This window comes from Coregonus clupeaformis, chromosome 26 (assembly GCF_020615455.1).
Source record: "Coregonus clupeaformis isolate EN_2021a chromosome 26, ASM2061545v1, whole genome shotgun sequence".
NCBI classification, from domain to species: domain Eukaryota; kingdom Metazoa; phylum Chordata; class Actinopteri; order Salmoniformes; family Salmonidae; genus Coregonus; species Coregonus clupeaformis.
This window is the reverse complement of record NC_059217.1, coordinates 50,835,458-50,857,274: the sequence shown is the minus strand read 5'-3', so window position 1 is coordinate 50,857,274 and position 21,817 is coordinate 50,835,458. Positions and strand designations below refer to the sequence as shown.

The 21,817-nt window shown below is 42.5% G+C and overlaps 2 protein-coding genes across 2 annotated transcripts; both read right to left on the bottom strand.

Annotated features, from left to right (window-relative positions):
- Positions 1 to 616: 616 nt before the first annotated feature.
- On the bottom strand, positions 617 to 15,815 carry gnao1b (guanine nucleotide binding protein (G protein), alpha activating activity polypeptide O, b). Its single transcript, XM_041859710.2, has 8 exons — positions 15,338 to 15,815; positions 15,134 to 15,176; positions 9,146 to 9,287; positions 8,659 to 8,819; positions 7,928 to 8,056; positions 4,854 to 4,983; positions 4,606 to 4,759; positions 617 to 4,438 (listed from the first exon to the last, which is right to left on the bottom strand). Exons 1-8 carry the CDS (start codon positions 15,453 to 15,455, stop codon positions 4,251 to 4,253), a joined length of 1,065 nt encoding a protein of 354 aa, XP_041715644.1. The 5' UTR covers positions 15,456 to 15,815; the 3' UTR covers positions 617 to 4,250.
- Positions 15,816 to 19,638: 3,823 nt separating this feature from the next.
- tradd (tnfrsf1a-associated via death domain) lies at positions 19,639 to 21,535 on the bottom strand. The gene is made up of 4 exons (XM_045207656.1): positions 21,388 to 21,535; positions 20,721 to 20,998; positions 20,406 to 20,553; positions 19,639 to 19,937 (listed from the first exon to the last, which is right to left on the bottom strand). The coding sequence occupies exons 1-4, from the start codon at positions 21,533 to 21,535 to the stop codon at positions 19,639 to 19,641; spliced, it is 873 nt and encodes a 290-aa protein (XP_045063591.1).
- Positions 21,536 to 21,817: the final 282 nt, after the last annotated feature.

Sequence of the window (21,817 nt, the reverse complement as noted above, 5' to 3'; positions counted from 1 at the left end):
CAGAACCAGGTCAGACGGCTGATCAAGACTCATCATTCAATATATAAATAACACATTTTAACTGATGACAAAGACCACTATCTTCTAGATTAGACTGTCTTAGAAAATGGAATTCTGTTTATCTGCTACTTTCCAATATTTCCTGACATGGTGTTCCATACATATGTAGATGGAAAAGTCTTAGGGCTAGATTCAATCCGATCTGCCCTTTTTGGCCATGCACCTTTTAAAGGCAATGTTTCCGTTTTCGTGGAGACCGCATTCACGGTAAACGCTGCATATGTCGGCTCAATCGGAAATTATCTTTAAATGTCAATGGCGCTATAACGCAGATTGGATTGAATCTAGGCCTTATGCTCTCATGAAGCATATAAGACCTGTTTTCAGTCTGAAATCTACCCCTGGACACTTCTGGTAGATCTGAGAGGATTAGACATGTAGGCAGTATGGAGGAAAGTCCACCGATCCAACCATAAGAGTCAATGGAGCTATTACCATATTGCACCCATCCGATCATTTCAGATCAATGAGAATATGAGAAGAGCTTGGGGGTTGATTTCAAACTAAGCACTGGGAAAAAGACAGACATGAAAAATATTCTCAATATGGCCGTGGGAATAGTTAGGAAAAGTGTGGCTTTAATGTAAACACAACATTCGATTGGCTCAGCACAAACATTCCACATGAGAGAGCAACCAATAAACTACGGAGGAGGAAGGAGTGCAGAACAAAAACATTCACAGTAAAAAAAAAGAAATCTGGTATAATCATATATATACAGTACGGTGTTTAAGGTGAAAATGGAAAGGGGGATTGAGAGAAATGAGGAACGACACGTGATAGAGGGAGTATAGAGGAATGGGGGGATAGGATCTTCAGGTGAATGAGTGGAGAGCAGTACTTTTCCTCTGTGAAAAGAGAGAACGTGACAGCCGGGGTTTGACTGTGGCCTGCTCAGGGTTAAGAGGTCAGGGGGTAGGGGTTATGGTTAACCCAAACTCCCCACAGAGAGACTGCTGCTAAATTCCAACTCTACCCCAGCCCCTGCCGCTTTGGCACGCCTGTAGATCTAAAACTATTGGATATATATATAAGCAATGTGGCAAAAATACCACCCACTCTATCAGAAGAGAAGGTGACGCAATTACCATATTGCCTAACCCATTCATGTCCTTGTACTATATTAAGTACAATATCAAACTGTGCCACTGAACACATTCTATTTGGTGTTAATGCATTACATTTGGTGTCAACATAATTAGTACAAGTGTATAGACAGGCCACATTGACATTTTAAGATTGTCATTATCTATCATACTTCCAAAGTTGGGATTTTGAGACAATAAAAATCATTCAAATGACTTCAGCATATGTATTTTGAAATACATTTCAGAATTAAATTGTTTAAAAACATATAGTATTGTTCTTTGACCTGTTTAAGCCCAAATACGCCAAATAGATGATTCAACTCATTGTTGTTTGTGAACTACAGCCGTTTCTGTATTGTACTATACTTAGTCTTTGGACACATGGGGTTACTGTATTTTACACATTACACAAATCATGTCATGTGATCAAATGATCAGATCTTAATAATTTTTGGTATATAGATTGTCCGGACCAATATAAATATGAAAACAATATCGAAAGAAATCCACACTCACTCTCTCACACACACACCCCAAGAGTACATGCAGTACTTGCAAATCCAATGGAGACTGCAGAGAGAAACATTTTACAACATTTTCTCTCTTTCTCAGATCTTAAACATGTTCAGATCATAATAATGTTTGATATATAGATATAAAAACAATATCTAAATAAATCCACAAACTCTCACACAGACAACCCTAGAGTATATGCAGTATAAGCAAATTCAATGGAGTCATTTTATCAGCGTATTCGTATCTTTCTCCCAAGCACACGTGTACACACACATACCACAGACATACACACACACACAGGTGTGCATTGACGTCTGTGGTGTGTGTACACGCGTGTGCTTGTGAGGGAGAGAAAGAATTCTGTAGCAGGCCTCACTCGCCATTGACTTACATTGGATTTGCTTATGCTGTATAATATACTCTAGGAGTGTCTGTAGATTTCTTTGGATATTGTTTTTATATATATTGGTCGAGACAATTATTAAGATTTGAACATGTTTTAGATCTGAGAATCAGATAAAAATCTCATAAAATGACTCCATTGAATTTGCTTGTGAGATAGAGGGTGTGGATTTATTTAGATATAGTTTTTATATTTATATATTGGTCCAGACAATCTATATACCAAAAATGATTAAGATGTGAACATGTTTAAGATCTGAGAAAGAGGGAGAATGCTGTAAAATCACTCACTCTGCAGACTCTATTGACTTGTATTTGATTTGCTTATCCTGCATGCACTCTAGGGGTGTGTGTGTGGATTTCTTTAGATATTGTTATATATATATATATATATATTGGTCCGGACAATCTATATACCAAAAATGTAAAAGATCTGATCATTTTAACATGTATTCACAGGACTTGATTCATGAAATGTGTAAAAACAGTAACCCCATGTGTCCAAAGACTAAATATAGTACAATATCAAAAACTCACATTGTAGACAAACGCTTTGGCCGATGTAAAATAAATCTTCAGATTTGTCCATCAGTAAACTCAGAGAACATGTATACTAAAGGAAATTATACATTTCCGTTATGGATATGAAAAGGTTAAACCAATCAAATCCTTTCAAATCTACAGGAATGCCTAGAGGGGGGAGTATGGATGGATTTGGAATTTAGCATGCTTGCTCACAAGGGTCATCCTGAGCTAAGCACTGTGTGGCTTATCTAATCTACAAATTACCTCAACTTCCAAATAACTGAGCATTCACATATTAATGTTTTATTACATAAAGAGCACCTAGGAAGACCCTTTTGAACAAGCAGAGCGACTGGTCAGTGGTCTGTGGCTGTCCTCTTCTAAAACTACAAATCTGTAAGGACTAGTGAGTGAAAACAACATGGTGGAAACCTATCCAGTCCTTTCATCTCAGTGATAAGTGATAAGTGAGAGGAGACCAGGAGACAAGCATATGATACATCACTGACCAGTGGACTTGAGTGTGCAAGTCTAAAATGATAACCTATTCCCCATATTATGTACTACTTTTGAAGAAATAGTACACTACATGGGAGGTGACATTTGAGACGGTCCATCAGAGCAGCTCTAAACCCTCTGAGACTGAGACAGGAAGTGGTGTTCCACCGGTCTGACAGGACAGGAAATAAATATGTGGCACGGGATTCTAGGAGGTAGGAGGAAGCAAGGAGGGCATGAGGTTGAAATAAAATCCATAAATAATTTGATGATAATAAAGCGTACGCGTCCCTTCAATTACGTTATATTGTAAAGATAGTGTGAAAGTGATCAATGATCTCTAATTATATTCCCCTATCTGTCATGCTCAGAAGGTTGGCACTGATATCACACTTTCCCGACACAGATATATCATTGGCTGACAGGCATTTCATCACACTGCAGGAGGCCAATGGCAAAGCCTGCCACACAAACAGAACCGCCCACCCTTCTGGATGTTTGAAAGAGAGAGGAATAAAACCGAGCAGAAGGAGCTCATGTAGAGCAGCCCTGTGTGAGTCCAAAAGAGAGGGGTGTTCTATCCAACGCTGGACAGAACCCCAACTACGAGCCCCAGCCACCAGTACAACACCTCCCCTATTACATCCTCACCTAGAGCACAACATCACCTCTGCAAATGGAGCACCAAGGGGTACATTCAGTGGGGCTCAATGTTCTGGATGTTGCAGATAGAGATGTTATGTATAGAACGGACACAAATCTCTATCACAAGGAAAATAGGACCTTCTCTGCTCTATGCATAACATTTCTATCTAATTTGTTGCGAAACATGGCACGAAAACTGAATATACCCCTTGGACCTCCCCTTTTCTGATTTACAGCTTACAGTTGTTCATACAATCAACAACAAAACATGAAAGACATTCAGTAGGAAACATGTTGATAACAAATAAACAAAAGAGGGGTGGTGGAATTCTGAAAAAAAAAAAAGGAATAGAGGAACAGAACATGGCAAAGAATCCGTCGTGGTGTCTGGCGGCAGCTCTTTGGGTCCCTTTGGACATGTAGATTTACATAATTATGCCTTTTAATATCATCAAAATTATTATTATTATTAACCACCTCACACCCTCCAATGCAACCTCTGTGCAGGGCTGGGCCTCAGTATAAGCCACACCCCCTCAGGTTGTTGGCGATGATGATGTCAGTGACTGCGTCAAACACTACCTGGATGTTTCCTGTGTCAGTGGCGCAGGTCAGGTGACAGTAGATCTCCTTGTTGGGCGAACGGCTCTTACTCTCAAATTGCACCTGAATGTATGCGGTAGCATCATCATAAGTGTTAGCACCTATGGGGAGATTGGGAGGAAAGGTGGGTGAGGGCGAGAGAGAGGAGAAAGAAGAGTGGGGGAGGAAGAGAGATACAGCGCCAGAGAGTGAGAGAGACTTACTACCATCTGTTCTGCATGTGTGTCTGTCTGAGTTTGTGTGTATGCGGACTGGAGGGAAGTCTTACCTGTATATTCAGGGAAACAGATACTTAGTGGTGACTTCTTGATCTTCTCCTCGAACAGATCCTTCTTGTTGAGGAAGAGGATGATGGAGGTGTCGATGAAGAACTTGTTGTTACAGATAGAGTCGAAGAGCATGAGGGACTCGTGCATGCGATTCTGCAGAAAATACCAAATAAGACAGATGAGATGTATGTTTGAGAATATGTGTGGCGTGTTTGTGAGTAGTATGAAGTGTGTGTGAAGTACTTACAGTTGTTTCATCCTCATGCAAAACCTGATCATAGCCACTTAGCGCCACACAGAAGATAATGGCCGTCACATCCTCAAAGCAGTGGATCCACTTCTTTCTCTCTGACCTCTGACCTCCAACATCAAACAGCCTGAAAGAAACATGAGAGTTATAAACGTGCCATAACATACATGTTACACAAAGTACGTTACTTTTTAGGTGTCCACAGGTTTCCACCTATACTTGCAATAACTGGGGACATGGGCTGGGAACCCTGTGAGATGAGATGGAAAGCATTATGGTGAGACTGGAATAGACTGTTGGATATGCCAACTGCCATAGGGGGAGCCTGGGCAACTGAAATGTCTGACCTTTTTCAACAGTCTGACTGTGAACATCTGTATGAAAACCAAATTAAGGGAGACATACACTTAGGTTGGAGTCATTAAAACTTGTTTTTCAACCACTCCACAAATTTCTTGTTAACAAACTATGGTTTTGGCATGTCGGTTAGGACATCTGCTTTGTGCATGACACAAGTAATCTTTCCAACAATTGTTTACAGACAGATTATTTCACTTATAATTCACTGTATCACAATTCCAGTGGGTCAGAAGTTTACATACACGAAGTTGACTGTGCCTTTAAACAGCTTGGAAAATTACAGAAAATGATGTCATGGCTTTAGAAGCTTCTGATAGGCTAATTGACATCATTTGAGTCAATTGGAGGTGTACCTGTGGATGTATTTCAAGGCCTACCTTCAAACTCAGTGCCTCTTTGCTTGACATCATGGGAAAATCAAAAGAAATCAGCCAAGACCTCAGAAAACAAATTGTAGACCTCCACAAGTCTGGTTTATCCTTGGGAGCAATTTCCAAATGCCTGAAGGTACCAAGTTAATCTGTACAAACAATAGTACGCAAGTATAAACACCATGGGACCACACAGCCGTCATACCGCTCAGGAAGGAGATGCGTTCTGTCTCCTAGAGATGAACGTACTTTGGTGCGAAAAGTGCAAATCAATCCCAGAACAACACAAATGACCTTATGAAGATGCTGGAGGAAACAGGTACAAAAGTATCTATATCCACAGTAAAACGAGTCCTATATCGACATAACCTGAAAGGCCGCTCAGCAAGGAAGAATCCACTGCTGTATAAAAAAGCAAGACTACGGTTTGCAACTGCACATGGGGACAAAGATCGTACTTTTTGGAGAAATGTCCTCTGGTCTGATGAAACAAAAATAGAACCGTTTGCCCATAATGACCATTGTTATGTTTGGAGGAAAAAGGGGGAGCTTGCAAGCCGAAGAACACCGTCCCAACCGTGAAGCACGGGGGTGGCAGCATCATGCTGTGGGGGTGCTTTGCTGCAGGAGGGACTGGTGCACTTCACAAAATAGATGGCATCATGAGGAAGGAAAATTATGTGGATATATTGAAGCAACATCTCAAGACATCAGTTAGGAAGTTAAAGCTTGGTTGCAAATGGGTCTTCCAAATGGACAATGACCCCAAGCATACTTGCAAAGTTGTGGCAAAATGGCTTAAGGACAACAAAGTCAAGGTATTGGAGTGGCCATCACAAGGCCCTGACCTCAATCCTATAGAAAATTTGTGGGCAGAACTGAAAAAGTGTGTGCGAGCAAGGAGGCCTACAAACCTGACTCAGTTACACCAGCTCTGTCAGGAGGAATGGGCCAAAATTCACCCAACTTATTGTGAGAAGCTTGTGGAAGGCTACCCATAACGTTTGACCCAAGTTAAACAATTTAAAGGCAACGCTACCAAATACTAATTGAGTGTATGTAAACTTCTGACCCACTGGGAATGTGATGAAAGAAATAAAAGCTGAAATAAATAATTCTCTCTACAATTATTCTGACATTTCACATTCTTAAAATAAAGTGGTGATCCTAACTGACCTAAGACAGGGAATTTTTACAAGGATTAAATGTCAGGAATTGTGAAAAACTGAGTTTAAATGTATTTGGCTAAGGTGTATGTGTAAACTTCCGACTTCAACTGTAGATATGATTAAAATACAACTGTTGATGCAATATGAAAAAAATGGGTGGAGGAGATTAATCATAAACCTAAATTGAGAACCTTTTGTTTGATTAAGGGTGAATTCGTGTGTGAGAGATATATTATGTATAACTTACCTAAAAGCAAGAGATCGCTATGTGCACAGGTAAGATCAGGGATATTGCCTCTGCGTATTGAAATAGGTCGGTATTGTGGTGAAATGGAAGAGGAAAGACTATGTAACTATTGTGACCTCGAAGAAATAGAGAATGAAACTAATTGTATCCTCTATTGCCCTTTCTACCACGATATAGGCTTGCTCTTATTCCAGAAAGCACACCAGATATACCCTGGCATTATGTGGCTGAGCGATGAGGAGAAACTAAAATGGTTTTTTGTCCATTGTGTATTTCCGTTTGCGGAATATTTAGATAAAGCTTGGAATAAAAGAAAAAGGGCTACCTATAATTAAATTGTACAAATATTTAGCTTCTATGTGGTAAATGGCACGTGTGTGTATATACATTGTGTATAGGCTTGTCTCCCACATGAATCTTCTCTTGGTGCCAGACTGGGTTCAAATGCCTTCTGTTTCTTTTGTTTTCTGTATTTATTTATCTGTATATGTTCTGTATGTATGTGTATATATACAGTGTGTATGTATGTATGTATGTATGTATGTATGTATGTATGTATGTATGTATATTATTTTACTGCTCTAGGGATATAATTATTGTTTGGATAACCTTATTTACTATTATGTATTGAATTTTACCTTACATTTTTTCACTCTTTATGCGATGCACAATGCAGAGAACACCGGAAGAAGAATTATCATTTAATTACCACAGTGAATTATTGTAATGTTTGTTTATGTGTCAATTAATCCCATAAGGGATGGGTTGCCAATTGTCGATTTGATACGAAAATAAAATTGCATTCATTCATTCATTCATTCATTCATTCAGTCATTTATTCATACACTACAAATATGCTACAAACAAATATACTGGACTGGTTGTGTACTGTATGTGTAAATCTATGTGTGTGGTGGGTCTAACCTAAAGTGCAGGTTTTTGAAGGTGAAATGGGTCTCCACGATTCCAGTGGTCTTGACTCGGGTTCTCAGGATGTCCTGCTCAGTGGGCTGGTAGTCACCAGCACCAATACGGTCTAAACTGTCCAGGTAGCTAATGAGAGAAAGAAGGAAGGAGAGGGGGAAATGGAAACAGGAGGGAGGAGGGGGAAGGGATAGAGAAAGGAAGAAATAGAGCTTCAGTAATACACTCTTAGAAAAAAAGGTGCCATCTAGAACCTAAAAGGGTTCTTCGGCTGTCCTCATAGGAGAACCCTTTAAATAACCCTTTTTGGTTCCAGGTAAAAACCCTTTTGGTTCCAAGTAGAACCCTTTTGGGTTCCTTGTAGAACCCTTTCCACAGAGGGAACCAAAAAGGGTTGTACCTAGAACCAAAGAGGGTTCTCTTATGGGGACAGCCAAAGATCCCTTTTGGATCTCTTTTTTCTAAGAGTGTAGCTACAAAAATACAGTGCGAAGACTAACCTTTGCACTGTAAAGACTAACCAACGCAGTCACTGCAAAGACTAACCTTTGCACTGTGTTACTGTTCAAGAACAGACAGCTAATGGAGTCAAATTCCAATTTTCTGTTTATGTGAGTGTGTTATGAAACTGGAACTTTCTCACAAATCTCCCATTGACGTCAGTGCATGAATTATGCTTAATTTCAAGTTTCATGCATTCCGATATGTTTGGTCCCTTAGTGTGTACTCACTAGGCAGCGGAGTCATTGAGCTGGTACTCCCTGGCCCTGTTGAAACACTCCTGGGTCCCGGCATCGGCCCACAGACGCTTCATAGCTGTCAGCAGCTCTGCAGAGTAGGGCTCTGTGTCCTCCATACGAGTGACCACATCACACACCAGCTTAGCATCCGCCTGGACACACACATACATTGGATATTATGTACAAAAGATATGACCATGCATCACCACACATGAACACACACACACACACACACAAACAAACCCATGAGCACACACGTACACAAGCACACATACACAAACAAAAAAACATGCATAGATTTATTAAGACACATATGAGCTGAAGACTGTATAGCTGAATTCCTGGATGTGTACCACCATACTTCACTGGAATCCTCATTGAGGTCTGCTTTACAGTACACTTTGAAGTAAGGTTTTGAAATTGCCATTGGTTGTACACTATGGATGAACCCTACCCTGTACAGGGAGCATGTACCCACCTTTCTGTCCTTGTCAGCATACTCGATGCCCAGAGAGTCCATAGCTCGGAGGACGGCAGCCAAGCTCTGGATGGTGTTGCTGTAGACCACAGGCTTATACTGCTTCACATCATCCCCAGAAAAACCATCCTCATGGATAATCCTGCACACACACACACACACACTCAGTACACATACAAAATAACACACACGTACTGTACGTAGGCTAAGTGTGCATGCATGAGTGCACACACACAAACATTCACAATTCAGTGAACCCACATTGCAGCAGACGCTTTAGTGTATGTGCCTGTGTGCTGGTGTCTCTAGAGTACGCGTGTGCATGTGACCAAGAACAGGGTTGTCTCTGAGCTCTGAGTGTCAAGCAGCGCCTGCTCCTTAGCACACACCCAAATACACGCAGCGCATCACTGGGTACCACTCCTCTTCTCTTTTCTTCTCCCTTTCACACACAAACACTCACACATAAGCAGCAGCATCAGCAGCAGCCAATATAGCCACTCTAGGTTTGACATTTGTAATGTCAAAGGTGGTCTGTACATTTAAACCACTCTTAACAACATTGACGTGAAATGCTCTGATATTGAGGATCGGATTATAAATCCATTACACCAGTAACAACCACATCATCGCTGAGAACACACAACTTGAGCCTGTACTCAACTCTGCAGCCTAGTCTGGAATACACTTCAGAAGTATACCATCGACTTAAAAAGGTGCATAACCCATATGTATGAAGATCTTATTCTTACAAAGTAAGGTGGTTCACACATTACGTAGCAAAGTAAGGTGGTTCACACATTATGTAACAAATTCTTGTAAAATGTTCAATTACCTTTTCTTATATTTTTTTCACAGATGTTCAAGCTGTATATCCTTCCTCAGTATGTGCCTTTCTTAAATGTGTGTGTACCACTTTGCTAGTCTGTACTAGTACACTATAATCAAGTTCTATTAAAACATTCAGAGGAGGGCCTTGCTTTTTAATAATACAGATTGCTGTATACCATTATCAATATACAGTGGGGAAAAAAAGTATTTAGTCAGCCACCAATTGTGCAAGTTCTCCCACTTAAAAAGATGAGAGAGGCCTGTAATTTTCATCATAGGTACACGTCAACTATGACAGACAAATTGAGAGAAAAATAATCCAGAAAATCACATTGTAGGATTTGTAATGAATTTATTTGCAAATTATGGTGGAAAATAAGTATTTGGTCACCTACAAACAAGCAAGATTTCTGGCTCTCACAGACCTGTAACTTCTTCTTTAAGAGGCTCCTCTGTCCTCCACTCGTTACCTGTATTAATGGCACCTGTTTGAACTTGTTATCAGTATAAAAGACACCTGTCCACAACCTCAAACAGTCACACTCCAAACTCAACTATGGCCAAGACCAAAGAGCTGTCAAAGGACACCAGAAACAAAATTGTAGACCTGCACCAGGCTGGGAAGACTGAATCTGCAATAGGTAAGCAGCTTGGTTTGAAGAAATCAACTGTGGGAGCAATTATTAGGAAATGGAAGACATACAAGACCACTGATAATCTCCCTCGATCTGGGGCTCCACGCAAGATCTCACCCCGTGGGGTCAAAATGATCACAAGAACGGTGAGCAAAAATCCCAGAACCACACGGGGGGACCTAGTGAATGACCTGCAGAGAGCTGGGACCAAAGTAACAAAGCCTACCATCAGTAACACACTACGCCGCCAGGGACTCAAATCCTGCAGTGCCAGATGTGTCCCCCTGCTTAAGCCAGTACATGTCCAGGCCCGTCTGAAGTTTGCTAGAGTGCATTTGGATGATCCAGAAGAGGATTGGGAGAATGTCATATGGTCAGATGAAACCAAAATAGAACTTTTTGGTAAAAACTCAACTCGTCGTGTTTGGAGGACAAAGAATGCTGAGTTGCATCCATAGAACACCATACCTACTGTGAAGCATGGGGGTGGAAACATCATGCTTTGGGGCTGTTTTTCTGCAAAGGGACCAGGACGACTGATCCGTGTAAAGGAAAGAATGAATGGGGCCATGTATCGTGAGATTTTGAGTGAAAACCTCCTTCCATCAGCAAGGGCATTGAAGATGAAACGTGGCTGGGTCTTTCAGCATGACAATGATCCCAAACACACCGCCCGGGCAACGAAGGAGTGGCTTCGTAAGAAGCATTTCAAGGTCCTGGAATGGCCTAGCCAGTCTCCAGATCTCAACCCCATAGAAAATCTTTGGAGGGAGTTGAAAGTCCGTGTTGCCCAGCGACAGCCCCAAAACATCACTGCTCTAGAGGAGATCTGCATGGAGGAATGGGCCAAAATACCAGCAACAGTGTGTGAAAACCTTGTGAAGACTTACAGAAAACGTTTGACCTGTGTCATTGCCAACAAAGGGTATATAACAAAGTATTGAGAAACTTTTGTTATTGACCAAATACATATTTCCCACCAAATTTGCAAATAAATTCATAAAAAATCCTACAATGTGATTTTCTGGATTTTTTTTCCTCATTTTGTCTGTCATAGTTGATGTGTACCTATGATGAAAATTACAGGCCTCTCTCATCTTTTTAAGTGGGAGAACTTGCACAATTGGTGGCTGACTAAATACTTTTTTTCCCCACTGTACCTTGCTACATACAAACACACACACACACACACACACACACACACACACACACTACGTTTTCTAATTTGGCACAGAGAAACTAGACGCCATGATTAACTTGGTCAAAAGAAGGCACCGATTGGCCTATAGGTGGTGCTGTTATAAGCAGTCTCACTTAAACCCTCATATCCGCCCCGTTTGACCTAGTGACGTGAAACTTTGCATGTAGGTGTCTTTCCGCAAGCTGAACAAATTTGCCGCAAGGACCCATTAGGTCCGTCGGGATAGATTTTCCTCCATCTTGGAAATTTGGGAAAACCTTTAAAAAAGATATTCTCATGAACCATAAGTCCAAATAACAACTTAGTTTGAGAAAAGCTAAGGGATTGGTTAAGAGACGGCTGAGTTATTGATACATCCACTTCACAATGGCCTATCAGCTTGAAACTTTTTGTGGTAATCAAATACATTACCATGATGAACCATGTTAAGTTTGGCATTGATGTCTTAAAAAAATAAGGAAACTATTAACAATTCACTTTTCTTTGACTATGTAACGCTAATGCTTAAAATAATCATAAAAAATCTTCTTCTCATGGACTAAACGTCAGATTCACTCCAAATGTGGTCTTTGGACTCATCACAATAGTCCCTAACGAGTTTGAGAAAATAACATTGATGCATTCAAAGATGGCCACACTATACCAGTAGATGCATATTAGCTCAAACGCTAATATGCTAAAATATGCTAAAAATACTTCAAACATCTTCTACTCATGAACCATAGGACCAAATGACACCAAATTTGGAATGTAGGCCCATGGTACTTTGAGAAAAGGTCAAAAGATGGCTGAGTTATTGACAAATGAAAATCAGTTTTTATGTGTATATTTAAACCACTGTAAATCCACTTTGATCTTGTGTCCTTCCTGTCATCCTGAGAACCCCGTTCATTGCTGCTCACAGCTACACTACAAGTATGTGGACACCCCTTCAAATTAGTGGATTCTGCTATTTCAGCCACACCCGTTGCTGACAGGTGTATAAAATCGAGCACACAGCCATGCAATCTCCATAGACAAACATTGGCAGTAGAATGGCCCGTACTGAAGAGCTCAATGACTTTCAACATGGCACCGTCATAGGATGCCACCTTTCCAACAAGTCAGTTTTCTTCAAATTTCCTCTGCCCTGCTAAAGCTGTCCTGGTCAACTGTAAGTGCTGTTATTGTAAGTGGCGTTATTGTGAAGTGGAAACGTCTAGGAGCAGCAACAGCTCAGCCGCGAAGTGGTAGGCCCCACAAGCTCACAGAATGGGACCGCCAAATGCTGAAGCACGTAATGCGTAAAAATCGTCTGTCCTTGGTTGCAACACTCACTAATGAGTTCCAAACTGCCTCTGGAAGCAACGTCAGCACAATAACTGTTCGTCAGGAGCTTAATGAAATGGGTTTCCATGGCCGAGCAGCCGCCCACAAGCCTAAGATCACCATGCGCAATGCCAAGCGTCGGCTGGAGTGGTGTAAAGCTCACTGCTATTGGACTCTGGAGCAGTGGAAACGCATTCTCTGGAGAGACGAATCACGCTTCACCATCTGGCAGTCTGAAGGACGAATCTGGGTTTGGTGGATTCCAGGAGAACGCTACCTAACCCAATGCATAGTGCCAACTGTAAAGTTTGGTGGAGGATGAATAATGGTTTGGGGCTGTTTTTCATGGTTCGGGCTAGGCCCCTTACTTCCAGTGAAGGGAAATCTTAACACTACAGCATACAATGACATTCTATACGAATCTGTCCATCCAACTTTGTGGCAACAGTTTGGGGAAGGCCCTTTCCTGTTTCAACATGGCAATGCCCCTGTGCACAAAGCTAGGTCCATACAGAAATGGTTTGTCAAGATCGGTGTGGAAGAACATGACTGGCCTTCACAGAGCCCTGACTTCAACCCCATCGAACACCTTTGGGATGAATTGGAACGCCGACTGCGAGCCAGGCCTAATCGCCCAACATCAGTGCCTGACCTCACTAATGCTCTTGTGGCTGACTGGAAGCAAGTCCCCACAGCAATGTTCCAACATCTAGTGGAAAGCCTTCCCAGAAGAGTGGAGGCTGTTATAGCAGCAAAGGGTGGACCAACTCCATATTAATGCCCATGATTTTGGAATGAGATGTTCGACAAGCAGGTGTCCACGTACTTTTGGCCATGTAGTGTATATTTATTATTATTATTATTATTATTATTATTATTACACTCCTTTGGAAAACAAGACTCCTTTGTAAAACATGATGGGGTATCTCAAGGGGTTTATCGTGTCAATAAAATTTGAGCAAATAAACGTACGGATGTAAGCACATCCACACACACACACCATTATCAATATACATACAAAACTACACAAATGCACACACATGTGTACACACACAAGGAAAAATACTAGCTCAGCTCCAGGATCAGTTTTCCCTGTCCCGATCCTGGCATTATATAATATAACCAATGTAACATATGTAGTTCACAACAGAAGCGGCTCCTGAGAGATGCCTTTGGGTAACTGTCTGTACCGCTAGGGAGAACCCCCAGGATAATTAAATATGGAGAGAGTGCTAGAATGGATGGAAACAGAGTGGAGTGGAGGGAGCAGTGTGTGTGATGGAAAAAGCAGGGTGTGTGTGGGGCAGATGAGTGTGTGCTGAGGTACAGTGAGTGCACAGAACCCAAAAAAAATGATATTGTGGATTTTTGAGAGGATGTCTGCATAGCAACAGCCATGTTTTATTATGTGCATGAAAATATTATATAATATGCTTTTCTGGTTGGGCCCTGGATACAGAGTTCTTCTTTAAAGAAGAAATCTAGCAACAGGGTTTAGAAAAAGAACAGTGATTTAGATAAGAGAGTGGTTTAGATGAGAAAGGGAAAGGTTTAGATGAGGTTTTAGATGCCATATTTTCTGAGTAAATCCGCTTTATAGGCAAAGTACACTGGGCGATATCAGGCACTTAAAGCCATTAAGATTAAACCAGAGATATTTGCTAATGGTGCTGTAGTGACATCACTAATACACACATACAGGCTGCACACAAACACAGACACACACACACAGTCACAAACACCCATGTATTCGCCCTCCCTCTTTTTCGATAGACACATGAAAAACCTCTGGGTAAATTTCAGCACCATATCAGTGGACAGCACCCCGGCGGCCTGCAACTGACCGTGAGCACCGCCTCCGATTACCGTCTACAAGAGGTGTTCGAATCACCAGCAGAGGTACGGCCTCTGAGGAAACATGGCGGAGCTAGCAGCTCAGCCTCACTATGGGCAGGGGAGGCGCAATCTCAGGCCTCGTCAAAGACGCCTATATCAGAAAAAAAAAGCACTTACTTCATCTGTTTGACGATGGTGCTTTTGCCCGATTCTCCTCCCCCTAAAGGGAATAGAGAGCAGAGTGAGAGTCGGTTGTCTTTAGGGTGACATGACATCAGGACCACGGAGAGCGCCTGCCGCCCCGGCCCGGCTCTATGCAATCTACATCAACATCAACCGAACCGTGCAGAACGGGAAGCCCCGTTATAAACTGTGTCTTACCAAGCAGTAGCAGTTTCACCTCCTTTGCGGCAGTGACTCCATCATCCTTCAGGTTTTTCTCGATGGCTTTGCTCCTGTCCAGAGCAGCGCGCTCCTCGGCGCTGAGTGTACATCCCATGTCTAGAGCCGAATGAACAATCCCTTCTCCTCTATTCCGCCCTGTCCCTCGCCGACTCAATCTGTGTGTTTGTCTCTCTCTCTCGCTCGTTCAGTCTGCTACAGCATGAGGCCCGGATTGAGGGCAAATGAAGCCGGGTCCGAGCAGGGTTTTTTCTCCGTCCCTCTTGGAGCTGGGGGTGGGGTCGTTGTGTTCGAGCCTCGGGGCTGGGGGGTCTCTATAGGGCGGCACTGATGAAAGCGAACGCGAGCGATCTCATCGTTCAATCTATTCACAATAACCGACCGAGAGAGGAGGCGAAGGGAAGGCAGTGAGCGCGAGACTCACCTAGTGCAGACAATCTCGTTGACGTCAGAGCCAAGGCAGGCGCTAATCGTCCGATGCGACCACATTCAAAGGGGGATTTTATAGACACATTTTGCTTTCGTGGAATAATTTCGCTAAATCTACAATGTATAATAGGCCTTTTTATTACATAAAAGGCGTGGTCTCGCACGATACTGGAAGCGGGCTATTCTTGTCTTCCGTGTCCTTATAAATAGGCTGTGTATGATCAACGAGGAGTGGGTAAACATTAGACTTTATTACATTTGACATTTTAGTCACTTAGAAGACACTCTTATCCAGAGCGATTTACAGGAGCAATTAGGGTTAAGGGCCTTGCTCATGTAATGTCAACAGAAGCAATAGGCTACACAAGGTAGTCCAGCACAATATCATTACATTTCAATTGTATTAATTATGAATCTAGCAATTGCTTTTATCCTGTGTGTGTGTGTGTGTGTGTTATGTTGCTTGCATGTATGCATTGGTGAGTGTATGTGCGTGTGTTTATGTCTGCAGTGCAGTATGTGTAAAAGTGAATGTGTGTGTATCTGTGTGTGTCTCTGTGTCGGTGTCTCTCTGTGCATGTGTGTGTAACTCTATGTGTGTATGTGTGTACACATTAAAAGCTTCTAATCCACATGTGCAAAGAGTGGAGTGGTAAGGTGGGAGGGTTTTTACAATGGACTATACTGACACCAAAAGCCTGAATTCAGTTAAACCTACAGCCTTACAAGTAAATTCCGCAACAACCTTCCTCGGTTGAACCTATAGCCTTCATAAACTAAGCCCCAACAATTCAACTCAACTCTCCTGCTCTTACCCTAATGCAACAGGACATACAGTGAGCTCCAAAAGTATTGGGACAGTGACACGTTTTGTTGTTTTGGCTCTGTACTCAAGCACTTTGGAATGATACAATGACTATGAGGTTAAAGTGCAGACTGTCAGCTTTAATTTGAGGGTATTTTTATCCATATCGGGTGAACCGTTATGTTGAGAAATAATCCCATATTCCTAGCACGTAATGATTACATCAAGCTTGTGACTCTACAAATTTGTTGGATGCATTTGCTGTTTGTTTTGGTTGTGTTTCAGATTATTTTGTGCCCAATAGAAATGAATGGTAAATAATGTATTGTGTCATTTTGGAGTCACTTTCATTGTAAATAAGAATATAATATGTTTCTAAACACTTCTACATTAATGTGGATGCTACCACGATTACGGATAGTCCTGAATAAATCGGGAATAATGATGACTGAGAAAGTTACAGACACACAAATATCATACCCCCCTAAAATGCTAACCTCCCCTGTTATTGAAATGGTGAGAGGTTGGCATGTCTTGGGGTATGATATTTGTGCGTCTGTAACTTTCTCAGTTATCATTATTCACGATTTATTCAGGCCTATCCGTAATCATGGTAGCATCCACATTAATGTAGAAGTGTTTAGAAACATATTCCTTACTCACTCTATGTGTGTATGCACACATACAAACAGAGTTACACACACACATACACACATAGTTACACACACACACATTCACTTTTACATATACTGCACTGCAGACATAAACACACACACACACACTCACCAATGCATACAGTACCAGTCAAAAGTTTGGACACACCTACTCATTCAAGGGTTTTTCTCTATTTTTACTATTTTCTACATTATAGAATAATAGTGAAGACATCAAAACTATGAAATAGCATATGGAATCATGTAGAAACCAAAAAAGGGTTTAACAAATCATAATATATTTTATATTTTAGATTCTTCAAAGAAGCCACCCTTTGCCTTGATGACAGCTTTGCACACTCTTGGCATTCTCTCAACCAGCTTCATGAGGTAGTCACCTGGAATGCATTTCAATTAACAGGTGTGCCTTGTTAAAAGTTAATTTGTGGAATTTATTTCCTTCTTAATGTGTTTGAGCCAATCAGTTGTGTTATGACAAGGTAGGGGTGGTATACAGAAGATAGCCCTATTTGGTAAAAGACCAAGTCCATATTATGGAAGAACAGCTCAAATATGCAAAGAGAAACGACAATCCATCATTACTTTAAGACATGAAGGTCAGTCAATACGGAACAAGTGCAGTCGCAAAAACCATCAAGCGCTATGATGAAACTGGCCCTCATGAGGACCACCACAGGAAAGGAAGACCCAGAGTTACCTCTGCTGTAGAGGATAAGTTCATTAGAGTTAACTGCATCTCAGTTTGCTACCCAAATAAATGCTTCACAGATTTCAAGTAACAGACACACCTCAACATCAACTGTTCAGAGGAGACTGCATGAATCAGGCCTTCATGGTCGAATTGCTGCAAAGAATCCACTACTAAAAGACACCAATAAGAAGAAGAGACTTGCTTGGGCCAAGAAGCACGAGCAATGGACATTAGACCGGTGGAAATCTGTCCTTTGGTCTGATGAGTCCAAATTTGAGATTTTTGGTTCCAACTGCCATGTCTATGTGAGATGCAGAGTAGGTGAACGGGTGATCTCCGCATGTGTGGTTCCCACCGTGTAGCATGGAGGAGGAGGTGTGATGGGGCTTTGCTGGTGACACTGTCAGTGATTTATTTAGAATTCAAAGCACACTTAACCAGCATAGCTACCACAGCATTCTCCAGTGATATGGCATCCCATCTGGTTTGGGCTTAGTGGGACTATCATTTGTTTTTCAACAGGACAATGACCCAACACACCTCAAGGCTGTGTAAGGGCTATTTGACCAAGAAGGAGAGTGATGGAGTGCTGCATCTGATGACCTGGCCTCCACAATCACTCGACCTCAACCCAAATGAGATGGTTTGGGATGAGTTGGACCGCAGAGTGAAGGAAAAGCAGCCAACAAGTGCTCAGCATATGTTGGAAAAGCATTCCTCATGAAGCTGGTTGAGAGAATGCCAAGAGTGTGCAAAGCTGTCATCAAGGCAAATGGTGGCTACTTTGAAGAATCTAAAATCTAAAATATATTTTGATTTGTTTAACACATTTTTGTATTACTATGCTTGTGGGTACCGAAAATCCCCAAATATGCCCACAAGGATAGTAAAACAAGGAAAATTCTCCCTCGTGGGGTTAGGTTTAGGGGTTAGGGAAAATAGGATTTTGAGTTGAAATACATTTTAGGTCCCCACAGGGATAGTACAACATTTGGTGCTTGTGTGTGTGTGTGTGTACATGGATTAGATCCTGCCCATTTCCCAAAGTTGACAACTTTTTTACATGGGGGGTACTGTAGGCTATTTCAGAAAGCAGGATCAACAGGTTTCCTAAAGATTCTACGTAATCCATAGTAAAAGGTTTTATCAGGATCTTGGATTGTGCTAAGTGAAATACAACTCTCGACGTGAATGAAAGCAATGGGCAATTCGTTTTTATAAACCCAACACTTTATTTGGATTTCGGAACAAATATTCCCCAATACCATTACAAATTGTTCAATATCAATCTAGTTTTTGTAATAACTAATGGTTATTGGTAGAATGACCAAATCCATGAATGGTCCAGTCTGTGGTGGAGAAAGGGGGTTGGGTTTAAAGCGGAAGAAGAAAAGGCCACAGTGATTTCAGTTTGCTCTCCAACCAGAGACAACAATGACTTGATATAGCAATTATGAGAACTATTGGTTTTGTAAGAAGTAAAACATTTTTACTCAAATAAAAAAACATACAATCAAGCTCACAGACCCAAAGCTCACACAGAACAGACACATGGTAGCACCAAGGTAAGTTGGTGCACACACGTTTCTGCTCACACAAGCAATGCCACCCACACGTTACCACTCTTTCACACATACACACATAGGCCAACACACACCCCCAGACAGTGTGACAGACAGTGTCACTCCCGGGGCTGGATGTCCAAAATGTTCTCAGCCAGGCTGGTGAGTTTGCTTTCTTCCAGTGCTCTGACCAACCGGCCCAGCCGTGCTGCCCTCCCCTCCGCCTGGATGAAGCGGCTCAGCAGCTGATAGGCCTGCTCGTACAGCCCCTCCCTCTCGTACTCGTAGGCCAGGTTGTCTATGGCCGGCCCCTTCAGCGCACGGCAGTTCTTGCCCAAGGCCCGCCCCACTTTCCTCCAGTCCCGCCCAACGCCGTTGGAGAACCGCTGCAGGTCCCCTGCCGCCAGCATGCGGTCCTCTGATAGGTCAGGAGACAGAGTGGGAGGGGCTGTTAGAGACATGTATCCAGAGTCTATATATGGCCCTGCATGTAAGACGTGGTGTAAGTAAGTAAAAAACAACAGCAACCTTCCAGATACTGGCCCTCCTCTCTTACCTCTAGGCTACCCTGCTGTCCCGGGTGTACTAGATGACCCATAATGAGTGTCCTCTATACCAGAGATTGGGCAAGCTATAATGGTCCTCTTCCTCAAAGGACCACTTAGATTAAAACCAGCACTTGAGCTGACTAAAAGTGTCATCAAACTATTTGAGGCACAGGTCAATAACCTTCCATAGACCAGTGGTGGTCTACTGACCGAGAGGTGAGAAACACTGTTCTATGCCAGTGTATGAATGTAGAGGACCCAGGGGACATAGAGTCCCAGCTCCCCGCTGAACCCCCACTGATGATAAGAAGCAGCCATGGCAGTCAGAGCCAACTCACCAAACACCCTCTTCTGGAACAGGAAACAGTTGCTGGGCACGGGGGGCTCTCCCTGTGTAAGGGTGGGTGGCTGGGGTACGTGACCCAAGGCCTGGCTCTGCAGCTGCTGCTCCAGCTCAGCAATCTCATCATGCCGTAGGCGCCCCGGCTGACAGGAAGTGACATCAACATTTAGAACACCTCATAGTGAGTCATAAGACATAAGGCACAGCAGAGCACCTGACAGGTATACACTATATATTGTGATCTGTTTATCATATATTACCAGTAACAACACCATTATATATGGATTATAACCTGTATATAGTATATTACCTGTGACTGGTGGATGTGCTGCAGACAAAGCTCCAGATCGTCCAGACAAAAGTCCAAAGTGTGCGTCCCGGCTTTGAGCTGGGTTTCCACGGCAAGCTCCTGTGGGCCGAGGAGGCGGCAGGTGTGCTGGGTGAGGGACTGTTGTACGGCACCGGAGCCATAGCTCTGCAGGAACCTGCGGCACGCAGCCGCATCCACAAACTTCAACTCCACACCCAGCAGAGGATCTGCATCGTGCAGCTTCAGGATCTCGTACCCCTCCAGCCCCCCCACCGAGTCTGGGACACAGGTCAGGTAAGGTCAAAGGTTAGAGGTAACCATAGCAATTCACTGGCACAATAGTCATGTTTTCCACAGTGACCATAAAACAAATATAACCTGACTGTGTCTCCCTCCACTACTCTGGTCCAGGCAGAGCTCTGAGCTCAACCGTGTTATGACTTCCTAAAAGATCTCCCTGCGTTTATGTGACAGCAGTTTTTCATAAGCTTTTAACTATATTCATCCCCTCAGTCGATAAGCAGGTCACCCTGCAACACAAGCCCCTTTTTCACTCCCCATGACCACCAAGCTAAGCCTTTCTTTCTATCAATAATACATCTGCCTCAACCAATGCTCAGCATGCTCCCCACGCGAGCTGGAGACCGGATGGCCTGATGTGGCTCACCTGTGAGTGTCAGCTTGAGGACTTTGAAGACGCTGAACTTGCCCTGCTGGTCTTTGTAGAGAGAGAGCAGGTTCACTGCGGGACAGGAGTGCAGGAAGAGAACCGCACATCCTGTCCACGGGCCATCCTCCACACTCAGTGCCACCATTTTCTAAAATATCACATGGAACAACATCCCATACAAGATTAAAGTTCATAATGCCTCTGCTCTGTATACTACCATTCAGACATTATGCTGAATTTTGTACAGCACAGGTGCTTGTACTTATAGCTATATTCTTACATGCACAGTACACACACACTCCCCACTTGACATTATCACACGCATGCGCAATAACAGAAACAGACATGCATGTTCTCCTATAAATAGTTAATGTGAACTGTCTCTGTCCCTGCCACGTTTCCTCTTTCCCTCTCATACATATCACAC

Coding starts and splice junctions, on each gene's coding strand:
- gnao1b (XM_041859710.2), bottom strand. CDS start 15,455: ATGGGATGTACACTCAGCGCCGAGGAGCGCGCTGCTCTGGACAGGAGC. Junction 8,820..9,145: donor ATGCTGACAAGGACAGAAAG/GTGGGTACATGC, acceptor GTGTGTGTCCAG/GCGGATGCTAAGCTGGTGTG. Junction 4,439..4,605: donor CTGTTTCCCTGAATATACAG/GTAAGACTTCCC, acceptor ATCTCCCCATAG/GTGCTAACACTTATGATGAT.
- tradd (XM_045207656.1), bottom strand. CDS start 21,535: ATGGTGGCACTGAGTGTGGAGGATGGCCCGTGGACAGGATGTGCGGTT. Junction 20,999..21,387: donor CCTCAAGCTGACACTCACAG/GTGAGCCACATC, acceptor CCTGTGTCCCAG/ACTCGGTGGGGGGGCTGGAG. Junction 19,938..20,405: donor GTTCCAGAAGAGGGTGTTTG/GTGAGTTGGCTC, acceptor CTGACCTATCAG/AGGACCGCATGCTGGCGGCA.